We start from the raw sequence: 23,261 nt of genomic DNA on the forward strand, positions 1-23,261 counted from the left end.
CTTTCTGGCTTATCTCACTCAGCATGATCTTCACCAGCTCCATCCAAGTTGCTGCAAAAGACATGTGTTTCTCTTTTTTTGGTTGCTCAGTAATATTCCATTGTGTATTTGTACCACATCTTTTTAATCCAGTCATCTACTTTTGGGCATTTGGGCTGCTTCCATGTTTTAGTTAGTGCTGTTTTAAACACTGAGTTTGTGGCAATTTGTTTTAGCACAACAGGAAGTGAGTATCGGTCTCTATTTAGATAACCAGTCCCTCGGGTGTGAAAGTCGGGACCCAACATAGGTTTGGGATGGCTTATTGACCAGGTGAGGGTGGAGCACGAGGACACAAACCTGTCCTGCAGAAGCAACCAGGGTGGAGTGCAGTAAAGGGATATAAGCAAGACTCCGGCTATTCCACGGAGCAGAAGGCCCAGCCCGCCAGGGATGTGAAGTTCAATTCCAGCAGCAGGCCTTGAGGTGAGTTTGCCCAGAGAAGTGCACAGAAGGCTGGCGGCAGTCTGAGCTGCAGCTGCGTTGAAATGAACAGCTCTTACTTACTACCCCTCGGCTGACAGCGGAGAAGAGCTTTCCCACTGGGTTGTTCTGGCGTGACTGGGGGGAGGGAGATGGGGCAGAGGGCACGGGCTGTGGCAGACCCGCTCCGACGCAGGCGGTGTCCTGCAGAAGGTCGGGCGAGATGTGAGCTACTGGAGAACACCGGGGCATGCATCTGCAGGGGCTGTACGAGAAACCACAGGTGAGCCCGGGGGGCCGGAGCTGGCCATGGCCACGAGGTTATCGACCATGAAGACTTACTTATGTTCATGCTTCGCTTCCATCGACATAACTGAAAGGAAACAGAAATCTCTGTGTGAACAACAGAAAAGACGTTTCAGAGCTGGCGCGGTTTGGTTTCTCAAGGCCACGGGCTCTTGGGTCGGTCCTGTTCATTCTCCTTGTGCACGTAATTCTAAGACGTGTACCCACTTGCTTTCTGGCAAAACAGATCCAAAATGACCAAGAGGAAGCCGGCAATGAGGGCAGCCCAGCAGCAGCCCCGGGGCCCCGGGCAGCCCGTGCTCACAGGAAAGGGCGCCGTGCTGCAGGCCTGCCCGGCCCGGCCCCAGGGCCTCCTGGTCCCCTTGCAGCCCACCCTCCGAGGGCGCACTCCTCACAAAGCCGGGGCTTTTGGGCCCGGAATCAGCACCAGCCTCACCGCTGTTTCAACAGGGCGTGCCCTGGCCTTGGGGTGTCCGTAACTGGGGTATCACTCATGAGCTCTGCGTCCATCACAGAGGAAGATTTATCCTTGAATATACTGGCTTTCAGGGTTCCATAGGGCAGTTCTGCATCTCCCCCGTCTCCGACAGAGAGAAAGGTGCACCGTGGGGGTTGTTGCATGCAGGGACAACAGTCACAGAGTCCCAGGCTCAGTGGCGCGGACCCTTCACGAAACAGGGGCACAGCTGATTCTCACATGCTGGCCCTCGGTCGTGCACAAGTCTCATTCCACGCAGATTAAACTGCCCAAGAAAACAGGCGAGAGTGTGCTACGTCTTACGAGTTTTAATCAAATGGACCAAACATCTTGGAGTTTATGTAGAATCGAGCCTTCAGCGGGTGTGTGTGGATGTGTGGGGGCAGCTCATGCGCTCGCAGCAGTCCTGCACAGCCCCGGGGCGGGAACACCTGACGCCGAACAATGCCTGTGTGTGCTTCCAGAGCCCGAAGTCGTGTCCTTGTGCCGCGAGAGTCACTCTTCTCCGCCCCGGCAAACCTGAGTGTTGGCTCACCTGGGTCGATGTTGCCTCCTCTTACCTGTGCTCATTACTCCTCCCTGCTCACCTGAACTGATAGGACTTCTTTGTTTACCTTGGCTGGTCATCCCACCAGCCCAACTGGGTTTCTGATCCTTCCCTGTTTACCTGGGCAGGTCACACTTTCCTGTTCGCCTGGGCAGGTCACCCCCTCCCTGCTGTCTTCTTTTCCTCGGCCTCAGGGGCCTCAGTCCTGGAGCTGGGATGATACCCACGAACAAAGGCTCCTTTCTCCTTCGTGACATTGGCTTGCAATGGAAATGGCATCCTTGTCATCTCAGGCAGCCGCGCGGCCTGCGGCCCAGGCAAACAGACATTTAGAGCAAGACCACAGCCGCACGGAGCTGGAGATGCCGAGCGGGTTCAGGGTCAAGCGATGCGTGAAACTGAAGGAAGGAAGCAGTGGGCGTCCCGGGCGAGGAGGAAACCCGTGTTTGCCGTGGATGAGCGGCCTCAGGTGGAGGAGACAGTGGCTAGTGGGGGCTCAGAAGGGCCCACCGGTGGCCGTGAGGGTCTCTCCCTCTGCAACGGGACCACGTGAGCTTCTGGCTCTTGGCCCGTCTGATCGCTTCATCGACTTGCTGGCTCACGGGCCACCTGTCCTCAGCACCCACTGTGCAGAGACAGCCTGGCCCTCTCGGGACCTGAAACCCCCGAGGAGCTGCCCGGCCGCCTGGGGATGACGCGGTGGCCATGGCATGCCGGGGTGGGGCAGCTAACCGGACGCGTGCACTCCCTGCAGGGATGCTGTGGGGCTCCCTGGGCCCCCCAGTGCCACCCAAAGGAGGGGACCCTGTGGGAAGTGGGGCTGAGAGCCAGCGGGAGCAGGACACGCCCCGCCCAGTGAGGCCCCTCCTCTGAGCCCCTACTCCTGCCTCCTCTCGCTCCGAGCACCTCTGTCCTCTCTGAGGCTCAGGCCCTCCTGATGCCCTGGCTCCAGCTGTGCCCACCGACGCTGACCCCAGCTGCCCGGCTCCACCTGCAGCCCCCTACTCGGCCCCTTGTCCCCAGGCAGGCCCAGCGGCTCCGTCTGTGTGTTCCTGCCAGGGGCTGTCCAGCCCTGGCCGTGTACAGGTCGGGGTCCAGCCTTGCTGCCCCAGAGCTAGGTCTGCTGGTCGGCAAGGCTGCCTCTGGATGGCCACCTGGGTTCCTCCAGCGAAGACCAGCCAGCAGCCTGCTCATTGCTGACAAGGCAGAAAGGCCTGGGCGAAGGGGTCCCTCACTTGTGCTCTAGCTCCCCCACTAACTAGGGGGCCATTCCTCCTCCCTTCCCCGGAGGTCTGAGCAGACCGCGAGGCCACGGGCCCGTCCTGCTCTGAGCCAGGTGCTTTAGCCGCTGGGTCTGCAGGAGGCCGGCGCTGTCCGTAAACGGGGAAACGGAGGCACGACTGGTTGTGTCCCTTGGCCAAGGTCACCATGAATAAGAGGCAGAGCAGCGAGCTGAGCCCTGTCACCTGGCCCGGGAGCCCCGCTCCGCGCCAGGCTGAGCTCGTGACCCCTGTGCCCTGCCAGCCTCCCCGGATGGGGGTGAACGTGGCTCTCTGGCTCAGGGCAGCCCTGGACTCCGGCCGGCGATGCCTCCCGCCCTCTGCCCGTGCCCTCCCTGAAGGGCGCGGGCAATACCGACCTGTCAGCAGGTATAGGCGCAAAATTTGTCCCTCAGCTAATTTCAGGGATTGTTTATCCAAGTGGACACAGAAGGATTAGGTAACCCGCACATCTGACATGTGATTGGTTTGGGTGTGGCCCAGCGGCTGCAGCTGTCCAGATGGATCATCCCGGGGGAACGTCCACTGTGTATGTGGGCCCACAGGGTGTGGCCCAAAAGCTGGGGCTCGGGGTCAACGGGCCTAGGGTGAGAAGAACACAAGGGTGTCCAGGAAGGACTCTCCCTCCCTGCCCACCCAGGGCCAGGCCCGTTCCCCATTCCCCTGGCAGGGGCAGCCCGCAGGGGCCGGTGTCCACCGCAGAGACAGGCAGGACATGCCCAGCGGGGTCTGACCCTCGCCAGCTCACACCGCCCCTCTCACACGAGCAGGGCTCAGGAGTGGCGCGGTCTGGGGCAGGGCCACTGCCTCTGCTCCTCCCTGGTCACTCGCCACAAAGGCTGCAGTGTGAGTGTTCCCAAGTGTGGACACGGTGCGTGGACACGCTCGCTGGACGTGGTAGTGACGCTGGAGGGCTGGGGCGCCTGCCCGGAGCCTGGCCAGGCGGGCCGAGTCAGAAGGGCCTTTGTGGGGAGCTGTCATTGCTGAGGTGCAGGGGATCAGTCAGTCAGGTTTGATCAATTGTTATTTACAGCGTCTGAGCTTTTAAAAGACAAACGTTCTGAGGCGGTTCTGATTCCGGCGCAGCGGCACGATGAAGACTCTGGTGCCCCTGCTGTCTCTGTTCCTGCTGGGGGTCCAGGCCCAGCACGCTGACTGGACCTACTCAGGTGAGGCCCCGGGGCCGACGTCGCCCCGCCACCTTCCGAGGGGAAGGGCGCGCCCCTGCGCAGGGTTCTGCTCTCTGTGGGCTCAAGGTCTCTGTGCAGACAATGTGCCAATTACACCTTGCTTTAGGAAAAGGGGTCCCCAGACCCAAGTCCCAGGTAGATTTTGCTTTCAGGGCTGAGCACCCCGCCCCCTCGGCCTCTGGTGGCAAAGCCACTTGCTTCCTTGGTCTGTGGGAGCAATGGTCGATGGCCTGCTGCTTCCTGGCAGGCGGGGTCCGCCGTGCTCTCCCCCTGCATTTTCAGAAGTTGACCCAGAGTGTCTAGGCTGCCAGAACCCAGAACCTCAGCCACCTGCCCCACCCCCACTTTGGCTGTGGCTTGCCCAAACCCCACTTTTGACATGCAAAATTGAACCCCCGTATTTAGCTTGGGTTCTGGCCCACATTTCCGCCAAAGATAGGGAGACTGAATTCCCTATCACAAAGCTCCCCTTCCGTGTTTAGGAAGAGGACGCCTGTACCCCTCTTGTCAGACAGAGGGGACCCCCAGACAGTCCTGAGAGCCAGCAGGTCCCTGGGTGTGGAGCCCGCTCTCTGGCATCCCGTTCAGTCAAGTGTAGCAGAACCGAGGACATGGTGGGGAGCCAGACAGTGACCACTGCAGCAGGCGGGTGACCTGCTCTGATCGCCTCCTCTGCCAGCCCACGGGGCCCTGGGCTCCCTCCTCTGGCCCCTTGGTCCTGGGGAGGACAGGAGGGAGAAAGAACCCCTGTCACCCAGGGTCGGCACCCCAGGTCCTGGCCTCTGCAAAGCCAGCGGAGCCCACAGAACTTGGGGGGCAGCGGCAGCAGCAGACGCTTTCACCTGAGAGACGCCCCACACTGCCTTTTGGTCCAGGAGGGAGCCTTGATTTCTTGCCTTTAGGGCACCTTGTTTAACAATGGGTTTGCATTTTAAATAGTGAAGAGAAAGGCAGAGAACTTTCTGCTGATGGCAAAGCCCAGGAGCTGTGAGGGGCCCCGAAACAGACATATCCCTGGAGACCATCTAGGCCTGGCAGTGGGGCGCTCAGCTGCCTGGGGCTGTTTGGAGCCGAGTCACCCCAGCAACGACGCTGTCATCTCTCTCGCCCCCACCTTAAAAAAGCAAACAGACGTTGACATTTTTTAATCACTCGAGGTCACCTGCAGACTGGAACCCCCTTGCACTGGGGGTGTGGGAACCAGGGTCTTCACCGAGCTTATCCTAAAAGAGCTCCGGAGTGAAGACAAGCGGGGGCCTGAGCCTGCGGGGGGCCGGGAAGTACCACGTGCCGTCAGCGGTGGTGGGGAGAGGGCCCCCAGGGTCTGAGAGGCAGCAGCAGCCCCCCGCGGGAGGCGGGGCGGGCCCAAGTCAGCGCCCCTGGCTCTGGGGCTGAGCTTGAGTCCAGCCCTCCCGGCCACCCTGGCCCGGAGCTCTGCTGGCTGCAGGCTGGGGCCTGCGGGCGGCCCTCTGACTCTGCCGTCTCAGAGGGGGAGCTGGATGAAGAGCACTGGGCCAGCAAGTACCCCGCCTGCGGGGGGCACAGGCAGTCGCCCGTCAACCTGCAGAAGAAGAAGGCGCGCTACAACCCCCACCTGAGGCCCCTGATCCTGCACGGCTACGGGGACCAGGAGGGCGCGTTCCCCATGACCAACAACGGCCACACAGGTAGGGCGAGTCCGCGGGGCTGGGCAGCGGGGGGGCGGCGGCGGGGCCCCGAGGGCAGTCTGGGGCCAGGCGACCCCCGGCCTTTCCCTGAGCCTGTCTTCACCCCAGCTGGCCTCTCCCCGAGCTCGTGGACTCAGGTCCATGGGCAGTGGCCATGCCCTGAGGCCCGGGCCGGCCCAGCGGCGGGCGCTCTGCCCCCGCCTCCATCTCTGGGGGTCTCATTAGCTCAAAGCGCCCGCCAGGGTGCTGTTTCCCACAGGGTGAAAAGAAGCTGCTGCTTTTTGTCCCCTCCTAGAAAGAGGGTCAGGCGGGGAGAACTGGGTCTTTGGAGCCCCCTTAGAAGCCTGCACTGGACACTGCAAAGTCCTTGGGCCCGCACAGGGTCTGCCTGTCCACATGGGCGTTCACCTCCTCAGCGTCTGTGACAACCCAGGTTACACGGGCGGGGCGCTCTCTCGGCAGAAAGCCGGGCCCTGCGGAGGCGGGGATAGCTCAGGTGGGGAGTCCCAGTGGCACTGGAGGCCCACACCCCGATGCCTGGGTGAGCCCCCCACTGCCCCGGCCCCTTGGCTCCCGCCCGCGGCCTCAGGGCCAGCGCTCCCCTCTCGCAGGTGCCTGGCGCTCAGGACTTGGCCGCCCTTGGCGCAGGACGGGGTGAGGTGTGGGGGCTGAGCTCTGTGCCTGGCACGGCTTCTGCCTCCCAGCTCACAAAAGCCTCATTTCATCTTTCACGTCAAGCACCGCTGCCCAAAGTCACCTTGAAGCTCCGAGCAGGCTGGAGCTTCAGCCCTGTCTTTGCTCCCCGGGCAGAGGCCCTCATGTCAGAGGGCCAAGGGCAGCAGCTGAGGGCAGGGCCAGCCTGCGTGGGGCCCCGGACACCACCAGGGCTCTGCGCTGAGGAGCCTGAGGGTGGCCTGAGGCAGAGCCGGGCACTCCGGGCTGTGCTGTCTCTCCTGGTCAGCAGGGCACCCGTCCTGGGGTGTGGCTGGCCTCTCTGGAGCCTGGCGGCCGGCCTTTGGGGTCCCCCCCCCCACCCAGTGCTAGAATGCACTGCCGTGACTTAAGGTTTTTGGATGCAAAACACTTGGTTTCCATACTTGACCTTTCGAGAGCATTTAGCTAATCTCTGTCCTGGCGACACCCTCTCAGCACGCCCCGAACACGGTCGCAGCTCAACCCCTGGGAAACAGAACCCCCAGTCTACTCCCTTCTAAGTCTACTGGAAATTGGCTGCACACAAAGTTCACCAACAAAGTCACCTGATAGAATTAAACATCTGCTAATGTCTATTTTGAAGGATTCTTTTAATGGCTTGGAGCCTGTGTGTTTTAATAGGCTTCACTTGCAGAACAGCTTCAGGGCCAGAACGCAGCCGAGCGCAAGTCCAGAGACCCCCCTGCACCCCTGCCCCCGGCTAGCCCCATCCCCGCGATCAGGTCACCCATCAGCAAGGGACGTTTTCGTACATGAAGGATGAGCCCATGTCTGCGCGTGACGGCCGCTGCGGCCGCGTGTCCTGGGGGTAGGACGGAGGCGCCAGGCCTGTGGCCACAGTTCCGGGCGTGGCATCGTCACTCTGCTGCCCTAAGCCCTTGATGCGCGGCCTGTTCCTGTCCACTCCTGCCCCCCCCAACCATCGCTTTTCTCTGCAGCCAAAGGTGACTTTTCCGAATGTCACACTCCTGGACTCAGCTCTGTTTCCTTTTCAGATTGGCTCCTTTCACCTAGTAACCTCCACTTACGGTTCCGCTGTGTCTTCATGACTTGACAGCTCATTTCTTTTCAACACGGATACCACCCGCTGTCTGGAGGGGCCAGTTTATTCACCCTCGTAACTCCTGAAGGGCGCCTTGGCGGGTTCTAGGTTCAGGCAACAGCGAGGAGGCTGCTGGGCACCCCGTGAGTGGGGTCTGGCGAGACGTGCACAGACCTACGCGTGGCGCCAAGGAGCGCGGCTGGAGACGGCGGCAGCCCTTGGCACCCCACGTCGGCATTCAGCGCTGTTGCTGGGCTGGTTCTGCTCATCGCAACATAAGTGTAGCGGCACCTCAGTGGGGTTCTAGTTCCCAGTTCCCCAAAGGCATGGTGTTATTTATGCACACAAGAACTGGGGTACAGGCCAGAGGCATGGGGGTGAGAGGATTCCCCAGAGACAGAGCGGGGAGCAGAACAGGCAGATCCACTGAAACCCACTGCTGAGGGGAGCAGCGGGGAGGCAGGAGGGCCTGCTGCGCCCTGGGGGTCCCTCCCTGGCCGGGGGTCGCACTCAAGCTGCGGGGGCTCCCAGTGGTCACAGTGCTGAGTCTTTAACACCAGTGGCCTGGGAGGGCCCGCTCGCTCCTGTTGTGTGATGAAGTGTCTGTTTAAAGGCCTTGGCCCACTTCTTCATTGGGTCGTTTCCTGATCGTTGAGTATCAGCAGTTCACTGTGTATTCTGGAGACAGTGCTTTATCAGGTGTCTTTTCCAAATATTTCCCCCCAGCCTGTGACTTGCTTTCTGATTTCTTGATAATGTCTTCTGCAGTTTGTTTTTTTTTAATAACAGTTTATTTTTACATCATTTTGTACATTTTTTTTTCATCTCAATTGTCATCCCCGCGGGTTTCCCATCACCAAGTCACCCATGTGCCCTCACCAAAATCCCGTGCACTTCCCCCCCCCCCCCCGTTTTTGATCCCATTCCCCACTCCACCCCGCAAAATGTCTCTGGTATACGGTTGTTCATTATTCTTGTTATTTTCTTGCCTGGTCCATTATACTCCATCCTGCAGGAGTTTTTAACTGTAATGAAGCCTAGCCTCTCGACTCTTTCTTTCATGGATTGTGTGACCTTGATGTTGTGCCTGAAATAGCATCACCATACCCAAGGTCACCCAGGTTTTCTCCTCTGTCATCTGATTGGGATTTTATAGCTTTGCATTCTTTGATCTGTTCTCAGTTCGTCATGGTGAAGTCTGTGTTGAGATTCACCCTCCTCCTGACGTCCAGTTTTCCCTGTTGAAGAGATTCCATTGTCTCACTCGCTCTCCTTTGTCAAAGATCAGCGTGTCTGTTTGTGGGGGTCTGTTTCTGGGCTCCCTGTTCTGTTCCATGGCTGCACTGTGCCTTCTCCCACCTAGACCACTCTGCCGCCTGGGTTACTGCAGCTTTGAAGTAAATCTTGACATGGGGTAGTAAAGGCCCCAACATCCTTCAACAACTTAAAAAAAATTATTTATGCGTACAAGAACTGGGGTGCAGGCCAGAGGTATGGGGGTGAGAGGATTTACCAGAACAGAGTGGGGGGCAGAGCAGGCAGATCCCCTGAAACCCACTGCTGAGGGGAGCAGCGGGGAGACAGGAGAGGTCGGCTGCACCCTGTGCGCCACTCCCTGGGGAGATGGGACTAAGGTCTCTGTGGTGATAGTGCTGAGACTCAGCCCCTAGGCCACCAGGGAGGTCCAAATTTTATAATCGTGATCCTTTGTTGTTTCTTGGGTGCAGAAGATGCTCCAGTCGGGTGATTTTTCTGGGCTGATAAGAACTTGGTTAAATTTGTTTCAAACCCCTTCTGGCGTCTAAATCAACTTGGAATCTGGAAGGCTCACTAAGCTGATCTTGGCATCACCTTCCAAATATCACCTGGCATCCCTGGGCTCAGAGGCACGCCCAGGGTTGCTGCCATTTCCAGTCTGGCTCGCGTGGTGCTGTCAACATCTGTCGAGCACGGAGACATCCCATCTGCAGGAAGTAGATTCGGGGAGCAGTCTTGTCAGGATGTCTGCTATTGCTCACGTGTGCTAACTGTTCATTTAGACTGTTCTGGGCTGGTGCTGGGTCCTCTCGGCACAGCACACCCTTGCACGCCTTCCTCTTGAAGCCTCTTCAGTTTTTTTCAGGTGAGAAGCGATGTTTAGGCGCTAAGCACGAAGCACCTGTCCCCCGCAGGTCCTGCCCACGTTTCAGACAGTGCTGCGAGGGACGAGGCTGAGACTTTTCATTGTCACAGATGCTTCTTTGTCTGTCAGATGTCACGCTCAGGTCTCTCTTGACTGGCTCACTCTAAAGGGAGACAGGTTTCTCGCCCGAGCCAGTGAAGCGAACACTTGTCTGACCACGCGACTCCCCTGCTGGCTGTCTCCAGGGCAGGGGCTGCTGGGAGGGATCCATTTCCCTACGGGCAAGAGCCTGACATTTTAACGCGGCCATTGATAATCACAGCCAGTTACGCCCCGCACCGAGAGGCTGTGAGCTCACGACTGGTGGCAGAACTAGGTCACTTGTCTCTGAAGGCGAATGGAGCTGGGAATGGTGATGTCCGTCCACACCCAGTTCTTGGTCCAAACAAGAGCATCCTGCAGGGATGCTCCTCCACAGAGCAGCGTGGCTGACTGGGCTACTTCTAGAAAGCTCCACGGGGTCGAATCTCAGCCACATCATGATGAAGGCAGCGACCTCAGCCTGGCCTCACAAACAATAGCGAAAGGCATCAGAATAGTCCTGAGAGACCCCACTTCCTTCTCCTACACTGAGGGCAAGTCCCCAAATTGGCCAGAGGTGGAGAGTGGGATTGTTTTTTTTTTTTTGATAAAGATTTATTGGGCCCTCCCTGGTGGTGCAGCGGGCTAAAGTGCAGCACTGAGAAGCTAAATCCACTTCAGCATGAGTTCGATCCCCACCCCGGAGGTGACCCACAGGGCACGGCAGACCTCTCCTGACCTGCTCGCTGCTCCCCTCAGCAGTGGGTTTCAGTGGATCTGCCTGTTCTGCTCCCCGCTCTGTCTCTGGTGAAGCCTCTCACCGCCCCTGCATCTCTGGCCTGTAACCCAGTTCTGTATGCACAAATAAATACATCTTTAAAAAAAAAAGATTTATTTATGCACACAAGAGCTAGGGTGCAGGCCAGAGGTGGGGGGTGAGAGGATTCCCCAGAGACAGAGTGGGGAGCAGAACAGGCAGATGGATGAAGTACACTGCTGAGGGGAGCAGCGGGGAGACAGGAGAGGTCTGCTGCGCCCTGCGGGCCACTCCCTGGTGGGGAGCAAGCTCGTGCTGCCATAGCCTCACGTGCTGAGACTCAACTTTTGAGCCGCCTGGGAGGCCCTGGATTCTGCTTTCGCACCCACTGATCACAGCTTTTCAGGGCAACCGTGGAACACGCCGCTTGGTGGCGCTGTCTGTCGGCTCCGGTCAGGCGGAGGGCTGAGCCTCCTGGAACCGTGGAACACGCCGCTTGGTGGCGCTGTCTGTCGGCTCCGGTCAGGCGGAGGGCTGAGCCTCCTGGGCGGGGCGCTGGCTCAGCCCACTCTACTCAGGGCGGGTCCCCTCTGCGGGGGCCAGTCCCCTCCACCCCGACGGCGGCCCTGTTCGCGGCATTTCGGGCCAGCCTAAGGGACAACTTGTCGCAGGAAGCAGGCGCCCAGGGAGGGGCTGGCCGGCAGGTGCCCGCCGCGTCTCACCTGTCCCCCGACCCCCCAGTGCAGATCACGCTGCCGCAGTCCATGCACTTCATCGCGCCCGACGGCACCCGCTACTTCGCCCAGCAGATGCACCTGCACTGGGGTGGCGCATCCAAGGAGCTCAGCGGCTCCGAGCACACCATCAACGGGATGCGCTACGTGGCCGAGGTAACTTGGGGAGCCCGAGTGGGCCTGTTTCCTCCAAACCCCTCGTCTCGTATCAAAACAGCCATGAGGATGGCACAGTGGCGGCAGCTGAGCCACACCCGAGGCTGACTTTATTTTCCATCCCTTCCAAGCTAGTCATTGATCTTAGGGGTTCAAGGGGGCCCCCTGAACACACAGGCTGACCCAAAGTGTGCACAAGCCCGTTTCTGTGTTTGGTTTTCTGGGTCCCTTCTCTTGCTTAGATCTGACCTGAGGCTGCGCGCAGGTGTACGGTGGTCTCTGGGGCCGGGGCTTGTGCCCACTCAGGAGGGACCCCCTGGCCTCCCAGGATTCCTCGACTCTGTGGGGGTGGGGTGGGGGTGCGGTCAGGGAAATGCCCAGAACCCCACTCACGCTCTTTCTGGTCTTGGAGAGTGACTTTTTTTTTTTTTTAGTTGATTAATGCTTTAATTTCCATTTAGAAAAGACAATCAATTTTAAAATATATCGATTTACATCATTGTTCATTTTATGACAACGTTTGCTTCCTCCCTCCGCTCCCATCATCACCACGGCGCCCCCATGCCTCCCTCCTTCTGCTCCCTCTCTGTTCCCCTCCCTGGCAGGAGCTCCCTGGTTCATAATTGTTTGTTTTTGGAGTGTCTGGCCTTGATAGTCTTGTACCCCAGTGGAGGGGAAGGGAGGTTGGAGTTGGCTGGGTAGGAGAGTCTGGGGCCTTGGATGGAGCATGTCTTGCCTCCTGTTCTGAGAACCTGCAATGCTGGAGTCCACATCTGCGTGAACTCCCTTGACATGTCTTCTCTTGCCCCACAGATCCACATCGTTCATTACAATGCTAAGTACGGCAGCTTCGCTGTAGCCCAGAGTGCCCAGGACGGGTTGGCTGTGGTGGCCGCACTCGTCGAGGTGGGTCAAGAACACACGTTTGACTTTCTAGATTGCTGTCCAAGCAGGTGTTCTGGGTGGGTGTGGGGTCTTCTTCCTGCCCCTGAGCTCACAGTTCTTGGAAACCCTGACTGGGGGAAAGATGGACCCTTCATTCAGCCCTGCTCACAGCCGCTGTGTTCCTTCTGTTATCAACCCTGAAGACCTCGGGCAACGTGGACAAGCTGACAGAGCACTGGGATCAGAGAAGGGTGGACTGGGGTGAGCCGGCCTGCGGGCAAGGGCAGCTTGCCACCCACCCAGCAAGCAACAGACACTCCAAAAACAAAAAACACCTCTGTTTTTCTACGAAAGTCTGGAGGGTGGGCCTTATCACGGGGTGGTAAGAAGCAATCACCAACTCCAGTCTTCTCCAAACAAGTATTAAGTTGGATAAAATTTCCAAAGCTCCCTCCAGAAGGCTCCACACGGCATTGCAGACTTTCGAGTAAGAGCAGAGGGAGTCTGGGCTTCTTGATGGAGGCAGTTTCATGCCCCAGCCTCTAGCGTGACAGAAGATAGTTTTATCCGGACAGGAAAACCAGTCGCTTTATTTCCCAGGGTGGGGGACTGACTGATTTGTGGTGCAAATTGAACACCCATGCCGCGAGGCTCTTAGAAGCGTAGCAAACAGCAAAAAAGACAGAAAAAAAAGAGGGAAACTTGGCAGCCCGGGAAGTGCCGTTGCAGGGCCGGCTAGGGCAGGGGGCAGGGGACACGGGGATGAGACAGGGAGACCTGGCCCCGGAGAGCCCTGGGAGATCTGTGGAAACTTCCCCAAAGCGGGGAAGTGCAAGTAGAGGCAGACTCAGAGCTGGTTCAGTGCTGGCTGTGCTTCGCTGCCCTCACAGAGGCCACCACAGAGGGCGCGAATCCCGAGCACCGAGGGCTGGAGAGCCAAGTCTGCCAGTCACTGACGGATCAGAGCTATGCCGGTCCTTGATGGTGCCTAGAAATCCAGGGCAAAAAGGATTTAAGATTGGAGCAGAGACATTACATGCACATACGTGAGTATACCCTACAGATTGAGACCGAACAGGCACACAAAACGGAACAACCCAGGTCCATTTAAGAAATCAGAAGCCAGATTTGCTACTTCATTTTATCGAAAATGTCCAGTTTTCAACAAAAAAGTTGGGTATGCAAAAAAGTAGGAAAATGTGGTGAGCCATTGGGCATGCAGGAGAGCAATCAACAGAAACGGACTCTGAGTGGACTCAGATTGTACTTTAGAACTACAACATCCACAGTCAAAGGATTGACAGAAAGTACGTTCAAAGTGTTAGAGGAAAAGATGGTGACAATTACCTAAATATAAATATGAAGATTATAAATCTCAACTGAGAGACACGGAAAAGTGAGTGGATTATAAACAAAATGAAAACTTCACTCGGGCCAACTGGTGAGCCAAACTCTCTCCCTCACGAAGAGTCTGACTGGCACTGCCCCTCAGCACCCGAGGCTGTGTGAACAATGACTTCTGGCCCTTCCCTGAGGAAGGTCCTAGCAGCTCTTGTTCCCCTGGAAGAGATGGTGAGTTCGGTGTTTGGGGGCAAAGAACATCCAGATCACCCCCCCAGCACAGCTGGTGAGCTGTCTTGGTCCTTGAAGCTCTGCTCGGTCAAGCAGGACACTAAACAGTTGGATGTGCAGAGGCAGTTCCTGGGGGGGGGGCTCCCCCATTTAGGCTGACTTCTCTGTGTTTCTCCTACAGATCCAAGACTATACTGAAAACACCTATTACAGCGACTTCATTAAACACCTGAGTGACATTAGGTACCCAGGTGAGTGAGGTAGCAGTGGTTTTGCCCAAATACCTACCAGTCTGTGCTTTCAATTCTCTGGGGCGTATGTCCCGAGTAAAGATACGGTAATTAATTTTTTGAGAAGCCACTGTACAGTTTTCCTTGGTAGCTTCACCATGATCTGGTTCTTGACTCACTTAAATTTATAGTCATGAAACTAAATTTATGCAAGAGTCCTTTAGAAAGTTGTTTACTTACGTCTTTCCACTAACAATAACATTTATAAATCTTCAGCCTACAAGTGGGATTATACACTACTAGAGGTGAAGGCCTTGGTTAAACAAGCCTATTTGTATATATCAAAACTCTACCGCTTTAGCCATGAAAATATCGAAAGTTCAGGGAAAGGGAGGCAAAATTTCAACTCAACTCCATGTTGGCATGGTGTCACTCTGAACTTCAGGGCTCAGTGACACTGATGTGAAAATGTCACACTACAAGAGCCATCTAGATGTGCTGATGGCTGCTGTGCTGTGGAGGTCCTGAAGCCCCATGGGCGTCCCTCTCCCCACACTCCCCAGGGGCTGACCGTGGTCCCGATGGGTATGGCAAGAAGAGCTCAGGACTCGGCCCTGTCTCTGCCTGTCTGGCCCCTGACCACCCACATCTAACTGAGCCCAAATCAAGGGATTTTTGTTTTTTTCTTTTGCGGGCACTTACCTAGAAGTCCATGAGATCCCTAATTAATTTCACCCATTTATCATGAAACATATGCAATGCATGGTGATGATGATGACGACTTCCCTATTTGCTGACTCAGCCTGCACTTTATTAACATATCACCTTCCCCTCAGAACGTTGGTTGTCTCCTCTTTACAGAGAGGAAGCAGACTTAGAGGAGAGAGAGCACACAGCCAGGTCTACTCAGTAAGAAGCGGCTGTGTGATTCTCTCTCCTTTGCTCTTGAACTCTTCTAGAAAGCAGCGAAGTAGGGAAATATTTCCCAGTAAGGTTTTTATGTTGTTCTGATTGAATCAGGAGCTTCCAACATGGTGAGGTCCGAGCTGTTCTCCAGTGGTCTTGAACATTCCTTTATGTTTGGTCCCTTTGACCAGGACAAAGCACAGTTCTAGCAGACATTAACATTCTTGACATGCTGCCTGAGGACACAAAACACTACTACAAATACTACGGGTCACTCACCACTCCTCCCTGCACTGAGAACGTCAACTGGTATGTGCTAGAAGATCATATCAAGCTCTCCAAAGCGCAGGTAAGACGTGGCATTGCTTCACCCAAATCTCACCTACTGCCAACACCTGGATGTCTGTGGTGTTAGCCGCGTGCAGGGTTGCAGTGCCTCACCTGCGCAAGTGGGTAAACTGAGGCACCTGGGAATCCGAGGGACTTGTAGTTGATGCAGAAAAAGACTGAGCCAAGCTACAGGGGAGGAGTGACATGGTAAGAGCCACTCCCACCAGGCACTGTTCTAGGCTATTGGAATATGACACCCCTGTCCTGATGGAACATCTGACTTCATAAATGGCTTCATGCAAGAAGGGTAGCTTGGAATAAGTCAGAAGGAGAAAAACAGATACTGGATGACTTCATCCATAGATATAGAAACACAATGAAGGAACAGACAAAATCAAAACAAAACACACACACTAAAATGTGATCAGAGAACTAAGACTGCTAGAAAGGGGGGTGGGACCAAAGTGGGGAGGGACCCAGTGGACTGCAGTGGAGGATCATTGGTGCTTTGGTGATGAGCGGAGTGTGAAAACTTACATTTGTGGGGGTGTGAACCCATGTTGTCAATGGTAGTCACAACAGACACAGTAATTTAATAAAAGTCACGAGGGGTCAATTTAAAAAAAGGATGGATAGCTTCATATTCAGTTTCTACCATGCTAAAATGCATATGAAGAAAGCAGCTGTATTAGTCATCTCTTGTCCCCCTGCCTAGTATGGGTGCATGGTAATTGTTGAAGTGAATAAGGATGAGTGTTACTGAGGCTGCAAAGAACAGCTGACATTTCTCAGGGGTGTTCTGTCTTAAGAGCCAATGTTTCTTAAACTCTTCATTTCCTTACTTTAGAAAAGATGGTAAGACCTCTCATCAAAGATGCCCACACATAAAAATGTTGCCTCCTGATGCCTAGGAGAAGCACATGTAAATCATCTATGGGAAAATGCTAAAATGTTCATAAATAAATTTACCTGAAACAAGCTTAATTTTAAAAGATCACAAAATACAGAAGGAAAAGACACTTTGAGAATCACCAGAATAGAACCTATAGAGAGGAAACACAGACAATTAATATAAAATAAGAATGTTTCATATGTGTTAGGGAATAAGAGTTTTAAATATTAGGAAAGTGCAGAAAAAATATAAAAATGACCAAGTAAACTTGGAAAAAATAAACAAGCAAAATTCTAGAAATGGAAACAAGTAACTAAAATTGACAATCGGATGAATGTGTTCAATAGCATGTTAGATACAGTTCAAGAAAAAATTAGAAAACTGGAAAACAGAGCTCAGGAAATTATCTAGGGAATAGCACAGAGAAAGATAGATGTATGAAAAGTAAGTAAAGAGACAGAATATAGTGGAAAGGCTTGACAGGAGTCTTAGTTGAAAGGAAGGAAGGCAGGAGAGAGAAGAGGCAGGCCTGATGAGATAGTGATGGGAACTTGCCCAGAAGCTTTGAAAGACACCAAGTCAGAGTGAGGAAGCCCAATGAGCCAACGCAAATAAAAGAAAGTCCACATTAAGCCTATCACCTTGAGTTCCAAAACATTCAAGACAAAGACTAAATCTTTTAAAAAATCAGCCAGAATGAACAGGACCATGATCAGAACAAGAGCTGATTCAGCACAGTGACAAGGACAGTCAGAAAATAGTGGGAAATTATTTTCAGAACACCAACAACAGCAAGAAATAGCCAGCCCAGAACTGAATGCGTAGCAAACATGTCTGAGGACAACAGACAAAAGATAGACATTTTCGTAAAAACAAAAATTGAGCCTTCCATCTGATAGCCTCTGATTACCTCTTTCTCCGCAATGAGCAAATATTCACAGCAAAGGATTGAAAGAGACGGTTGGAAGGATGCACGAATATTCTGCTGTCATGTGGCACCCAGAACCTCCTCGGGATTGGAGGTGTCTCATCATTGCTTTATTGGGGTTTCAGAAATCCAAGCTTTAGTTCAACTGCAAATTTATTTTTAAAAAGTATTTATTTATTTAGAAGAACTGGAGTGTAGGTCAGCAGTGTGGGGCTGAGAAAATTCTCCAGAGACAAAGTGGGGAGCAGAACAGGCAGATCCACTGAAATCCACTGCTACGGGGAGCAGCGGGAGACAGGAGGGGTCTGCTGTGCCCTGGGGTCCCTCCCTGGCCGGGGATGGGACTCGTGCTGCAGCAGCGATGTTGCTAGACATAACCCCTAGGCCAGCAGGGTGGCCCTCCACTGCGAAGTTCCTAAGTCACCCAGTGCCTCTTCCCCTCCATGCCACACCCTGTCACCCACAGGTCCTGAAGCTGGAGAACACCTTACTGGGGCACAATAACAAGACCCTCCACAACGATTACCGCAACACCCAGCCCCTGTATAAAAGAGTGGTGGAAACCAACTTCTGGGTTTAGCATTGGCCCGATCAGAGTGAGTGAGTTCCACTTAGTTGTTTGCTTTCTTCCTTCTCTGGGCAGGCTCATCTCTTCTGGCAATCTTTTTTTTTTTTCTCAAAGATTTATTATTTGTGCATAGAGAACTGGGGTACAGGCCAGAGGTGCAGGGGTGGTGAGAGGATTCACCAGAGCCAGAGCGGGGAGCGGAAAAGGCAGATGGACGAAGTCCACTGCTGAGGGGAGCAGCGGGCGGGTCAGGAGAGGGCTGCCGCGCCCTGTGGGTCAGCTCCAGGGCGGGGATCAAACTCGCACTGGAGCGGCAGTGGCCAGGCTGCAGAGCTGCGCCCTGACCCGTGGCGCCACCAGGGAGCGCCCTCTTCTGGCCGTCTAGGGAAGGCTCAGGCCAGCAGGAGGCTCAGGCGGCCTGGCCTGCGCAGGGCTTGGGCAAGGGGGCAAGGCTTGTTTTCCTAGAGGACGCGGGGCAGAGGCGACAATGAGGATAGGTAACTACCCGACCCATCGCCTGCCTGTCACGGCCAGAGACAGCAGGACAAGCACGACGGTGCGACCGCCGGCCGGGCGCTCTCACAGCACCGGGGCCCAGGGCGACCGCACCCACCCTCCACGTAACCTCCACTCGCCTTCACCTGGCCTGTGCCGGAGCCCCACCCCCCTCCTCCCGGAACCTCTCAAGGCGGGGCTGACTTGGGGGTCACCCCCAGACACCGGGGCCTGGAAGCGTGGTCAGCCCAGACCCCTGCACCCTCCAAGCCTGGCCAGCCTCTAGCTGCGTTCCTGGCTCACCTCATCCCCGTGATCGCACGAAAACATATCTGCCCCTCCCCCACCTCCCTTGCTTCTCGGCAAGGTGCGGCGCTCCCTGACCTCACGCCTTTACGTCTGCTTCTTCGGACACTTGCTGGTCCGAAGAATGGACCAGCAATGGACTTTTACACCCGCTAATACCACAGATTCCATCTTTCATCTCTATTGCCTGATCTTGACGCCTGCTCAGCACTTCCAATCCCCATTCTTACTGCCTCCTCGCCCCAATACAGGTCCTTTTGTGGCTCCCCCACATGTCCTTCCTGTTCATTGATATTGTCTTCCTTGTATCCATTTGCTCCACTACTAGAATACTAATAACACTAATACTAATGACGCCAGCTGTGACTGGAATTTCTCCATATTGTCGCATGTGTGACATCAACTCATTCCCCGGGGACCCCCCCAGCAGTCCCGTCGGCTGCGGGGGGCTCTGGCCCGGCTCTGGCCCTCTGCCATGCTGCCCTCTCCCTGTCCCCTGGGGCGTCGCAGTCTCGGCTGAGGCACCCGCGTGGCCTCCACGTGCCACAGCTCCCGCTCTGCCCACCGGGAGCCTCTGCAGTTTGCCCTCACCGGGCACCCGGGGGTCCTCGGTGCTGCCCTTAGCGCCGACTGCTCCATGCTGGGGTGCCCACGTCTGCGGCCCTTCCTGCCGGGGCTGGCCGTTCCCGCAGGACCGCAGCGTCCCGTGGCCTGGAAGAAGGCTCGCTCCCGCCTTGCGCAGGGAACTGGCGGTGCTTCCCCTTGGGAGCCCGGGGCCCGGGCTTGGCTGGGCGCCCGCCTGCAGCCACGCCCTCCCCGCCCGTGGCCCGTGGCCCGTGGCCCGTGACATCTCAGTCGCAATCCATCCCACCCGTCTAAGTTAACCAGATCAACCCGCCTTGAGGAACCATCTGGGGAGACGAGGCCCATTACAAAGGCTTATAAACCCACATCCGGACTGGAGACCTTGACGTCAGCGGGGTGGGGACCAGGCCCGCGTGGGCACCAAAACCGTGTTCCTAAGAGCACGTGGGGGTGGGTGAGGCCGCCGCCGGCCTCTGTGCCCACGGGCCGTCAGTGTTTCTCCCTCTTCCTAACAACTTGTCCTTTTATATTCTAGGGCTTGATTCGGAGCCCCAGCGAATGAAGCTGGCAGACGAGTGCCAGCGTTACGCTTCACACACAGCAAAGCAAAGCAAACGCACCGCTTTGGTAGCCGCCGCTTGGGTAAAGCCTGCTGTGCCCCGGGCCACCCCCCGCGAGCGGGCGCTCACGCCCTTACGGCTCAGCTGCGGAATTTTCTGCTTAAAATCCGGAAAGCCATTTTCTGTGAAAGCGATGTATGGTGTGGGTGTGTGAGGAAGGAGGCATCCGACACAGTGGCCCGACTGGAAGTGACACTCACAGAAAACGGAGCTCAGCTGTAGTCCCTGTAATCAAGCATGTCGCTCTGGCGAAATGCTAAACCTTCCAGATCTTGCCTTTAGTAGTAGATGCAATAAAACAACTAGAAATTTGTCATTTAAAATGCCCAATGTTTCTTCCCTGTCTGTTGTGTGACTTCACATCACCCTCTGTGCCCTACGCAAGACAGGGCCAGGGACGGCAGCAGGTGGGAGACTGTGGCCAGGCAGCCCCCAGGCTCCAGGCAAGGAGGGGCTTCCCCACCCCAGATCAGGGACCCGGAGGGTTCCTCCACTGGTTTCCGCGGGTGGGGAGCAGGGTCCTACCCTGTAAACAAGAGAAAGGTGGAGGCAGCAGGCTCATTCTGGGCGGGCAGAGGCGGTGAGACCCCTGAGGCGTCACTGTGGCTGGCCACCGGCCTGCCCCTGCTGTCCCTGGTCCGGTTCCCGCACTGGCACTGCCACTTGCTAGTCTTGTGGGGGGATGGGATGACCGTGTCTCGGGCTGCGGGGTGGGTACCTAAGAGGAGCGGCAGGCCCGGGGAGCCCCATACTTCTCCCCATCCCTGCCGCCTGCCGTCCTCCTGGTCTCGGCCAGCTCACTCCTCCTCACTGCTCACGTTTGTTTCTGGCGGCCTAAGCATTTCCACCTGACTCCACTGAGGGGTGACCTCGGCAACCCCAGAAGCTGCAGTATCGTTCTGAGTGTGCAGGGTTTGAACCCAGGGCTTTTGTATCCCAGCTCTTTTACCTGCTGTCTTCCAGGGCATTTATTCCACTCCGCTGTGCCCAGGTGCGGGGTTGGGCTCTGGGGTGCAGGGGGTCACATGCACCTGGTCCTTGGAGTTCAAGTCCAGAGAGCAGGACAGACACCTCACTAACCGGTCGCCCCTTGGGGGGGGGAGCCCCTCGGTGTGAATGCTCTGCAGAGGGTGCTTGGCGTGGGTTTTGGGGCACCCAGGTGAGCCGGCAGGGCTGGTGGGCACTGCAGGCCCAGGGACAGGCAGTGATCGAGGGGAAGCACCGGGGCAGAAGGCCGCCAGGCTGGTGGTGGGTTGAGGCCCGGGGGTGCCCCCTGTACCCCCTCTCCCCGGCCACCCCCGCAGAGCTGCAGACAGGCCCTTCCTCAGGGTCCGGCCTGCCCGTGGTCAGTTTTCAGTGTGGTCTAGGCGCTGCTCAGATAGCGGGTTTGAGAAATCAGCTACCCCAGAAACAGCCCGTCGTCTGCTCCCCGGGCTCACAGTGCTGTTCCTGTCCCCAGAGATTTTCCCAGGGGCCTTGGGTGTCGGTGCCATTTTGTGAAAAGCGGCGGCCCGGGCGCCCGGCTTCCGCGCGAGGGTGCTGCCCCCCGGTGGCCGCTGTGGGCCTGGCGCGTCTTTCAACGGAGGTGACGGGACGCACGAGGCCGAAGCTGCCTTCCCGCACTGCAGAGCGGCCGCTCAGCCCAGGCCCCTGCCTCGTGCCTCCCCGCCTGCGTTTTGAACCTCAGAGCCCCTCAGGCCTCTTGGAGGGCGGCTGACGCTGTCCCTGGCGTCACTGGCCCTGGCCGGGGTGGCCTTCAAGTGTGGCCCCCGCCCTGGTCAGGGCCAACCCCAGAATCTGGGCGAGCTCAGCCACAGAGTGTACAAACTAAATCTACAGCCCCCAAAACCCAGCACCTTCTTGTGACCCCAAACTCATAAAGGAAGGCTCTGGGGCCCCCAGGAGAGTCTTCATGGCTCCCTCCCTCACGAAGGCCCCCTCAGGCGCTCCTAAAAGTCTCTTAGTTCTCTTGAGTTGCCTCCATTGCCACTGACCTCAACCCTGGGTCAGCGAACCGTCATCTCCTTCCCGGACATTGCAGTAACCCCCTGCACCCCACAGGCCCTGCCGCTTTCAGGGATACAAGTGTACTCCCTAGACCTGTGTGATTTCCGTCCATTTTCTGTGCTGCAAAGCAATTGTGTAGAACAGGGAAACCCAACAGAGTCCTGGGTGAAATTTGGGCGCAGTGCCCGGACGGGCTGGGGCTGGGGTCCACATTGCCAGTAAGTTCCAGGTCAAGAGGCTGACACACCCCTGGGCTGGGGTCTCCCCCTGTGCTTCTGGAAGCACTGGGTGGGGTCAGTCCCCGGCTCCCATGGGCTTTGCTCTTTAAGGAATTATTTTATCCAAGGCTGTTTTCAGAGACAGAAAATCCAGATCAAACAGGTTTTAGCAACACAAGAAAACAATCTGTACACCCACCTGAAACTCAGGATCGTCTGGCTTCAAATTCAGGGGGCCCCAGTCTCACACCCGGGGGTGGCTCTGCTCCCCTTCTGCGGGTTTGCTCACTCCCAGCAACTCCAGACTCCTCTCTGCTCGCAGCCAAGGCAGAGAGCTGGGGCATAGCCCTCTAGGCACAGGGGGGCCTGGCGGGAATACCTGGGGGGAGGGAGGCCAGGCAGAAGTCCTGGGTCAGGGGGAGGAAGACTGGCACCGGCAGGCGCAGGGGCAGGGCCAGGGAAGGCCCCCCCAGCCGGGGGCACCAGCTGCCCCTAGTTAGGCTCATTTTCACAGGCCCGGCAAATTAAAAGCACCAAACCCAAAACAACAGAGCAAAACAGGAAAAAGGAGGAACTAGCCCCCAAAGCCCATTCCACCTCCTGGTGCTGAGGTTTTAGCAGGCTGGGAGCCAGGTGATGTTTAAGAATTGCTAAACATTTTCCTTTGCAGAGGTGAGGGTTTTTTATCTTTTAGAATTTACAAACCTTTTGTTCGAAACCAGAAACCAGCGATTCTCCCGGTTCCCCTCAGGAAGCACAAGGACAGTCAAAGAATTTTAAAGAATTTTTGTATGTGAAAGAAAGGTATTTCATGGCAACAGCTTCACAGCAGGTACCTAGAGGTGAAAGTGTAACTGGGTGGTCCCTAGGAGAAGGGAAGTTCCAGGTTCCCTGACCCACCCAGAAGGAGGGTGGAACTGAGCAGAGAAAAAGGAGAGAGAAGAGAGAAGGAAGGCAGATGGAGAAGGAGGAGACCTAAGGAAGCCACATGGAGCAGCAAACATGTGATGAAGAAACCGCGCTTGTTTCCTGACCCTGGACTGGTTAAGGCAGATGTGGGTGAGATGCCTGTAGGGAGGTGACTATGGCGGTGTTTATATTGATTTTGATTTTGCTCTTTTCCTCCCAGACTTGTCTGGTCATTTCTGACCCTTTTCCATGGGTCCCGGCCAGAAGGTGCTTT

The 23,261-nt window shown here is 56.3% G+C and overlaps 1 protein-coding gene across 2 annotated transcripts; it reads left to right on the top strand.

The window, feature by feature from the left end:
* The first annotated feature begins 4,136 nt into the window (after window positions 1-4,136).
* CA6 (carbonic anhydrase VI) lies at window positions 4,137-20,155 on the top strand. 2 transcript variants are annotated; one of them, XM_012722042.1, is made up of 8 exons: window positions 4,137-4,242; window positions 5,751-5,930; window positions 11,388-11,536; window positions 12,350-12,442; window positions 14,175-14,244; window positions 15,321-15,478; window positions 17,746-17,879; window positions 19,769-20,155. In XM_012722042.1, the coding sequence occupies exons 1-7, from the start codon at window positions 4,167-4,169 to the stop codon at window positions 17,857-17,859; spliced, it is 840 nt and encodes a 279-aa protein (XP_012577496.1). In that variant the 5' UTR covers window positions 4,137-4,166; the 3' UTR covers window positions 17,860-17,879; window positions 19,769-20,155. The 2 variants fall into 2 exon arrangements, with proteins under 2 accessions (XP_012577496.1, XP_004679364.1); XM_004679307.2 differs by having other exon boundaries at window positions 17,746-17,875; window positions 19,769-19,833.
* Window positions 20,156-23,261: the final 3,106 nt, after the last annotated feature.

The sequence above is a fragment of the Condylura cristata genome, unplaced genomic scaffold, assembly GCF_000260355.1.
Source record: "Condylura cristata isolate star-nosed mole 26May11 unplaced genomic scaffold, ConCri1.0 scaffold00008, whole genome shotgun sequence".
In the NCBI taxonomy this organism is placed as follows: domain Eukaryota; kingdom Metazoa; phylum Chordata; class Mammalia; order Eulipotyphla; family Talpidae; genus Condylura; species Condylura cristata.

What these genes read in the sequence shown, in the direction of transcription:
- CA6 (XM_012722042.1), top strand. Translation starts at nt 4,167, where the DNA reads ATGAAGACTCTGGTGCCCCTGCTGTCTCTGTTCCTGCTGGGGGTCCAG. An exon ending in GGATGCGCTACGTGGCCGAG is followed by an intron (nt 11,537 to 12,349) that starts GTAACTTGGGGA and finishes CTTGCCCCACAG; the next exon opens with ATCCACATCGTTCATTACAA. An exon ending in TCAAGCTCTCCAAAGCGCAG is followed by an intron (nt 15,479 to 17,745) that starts GTAAGACGTGGC and finishes TGTCACCCACAG; the next exon opens with GTCCTGAAGCTGGAGAACAC.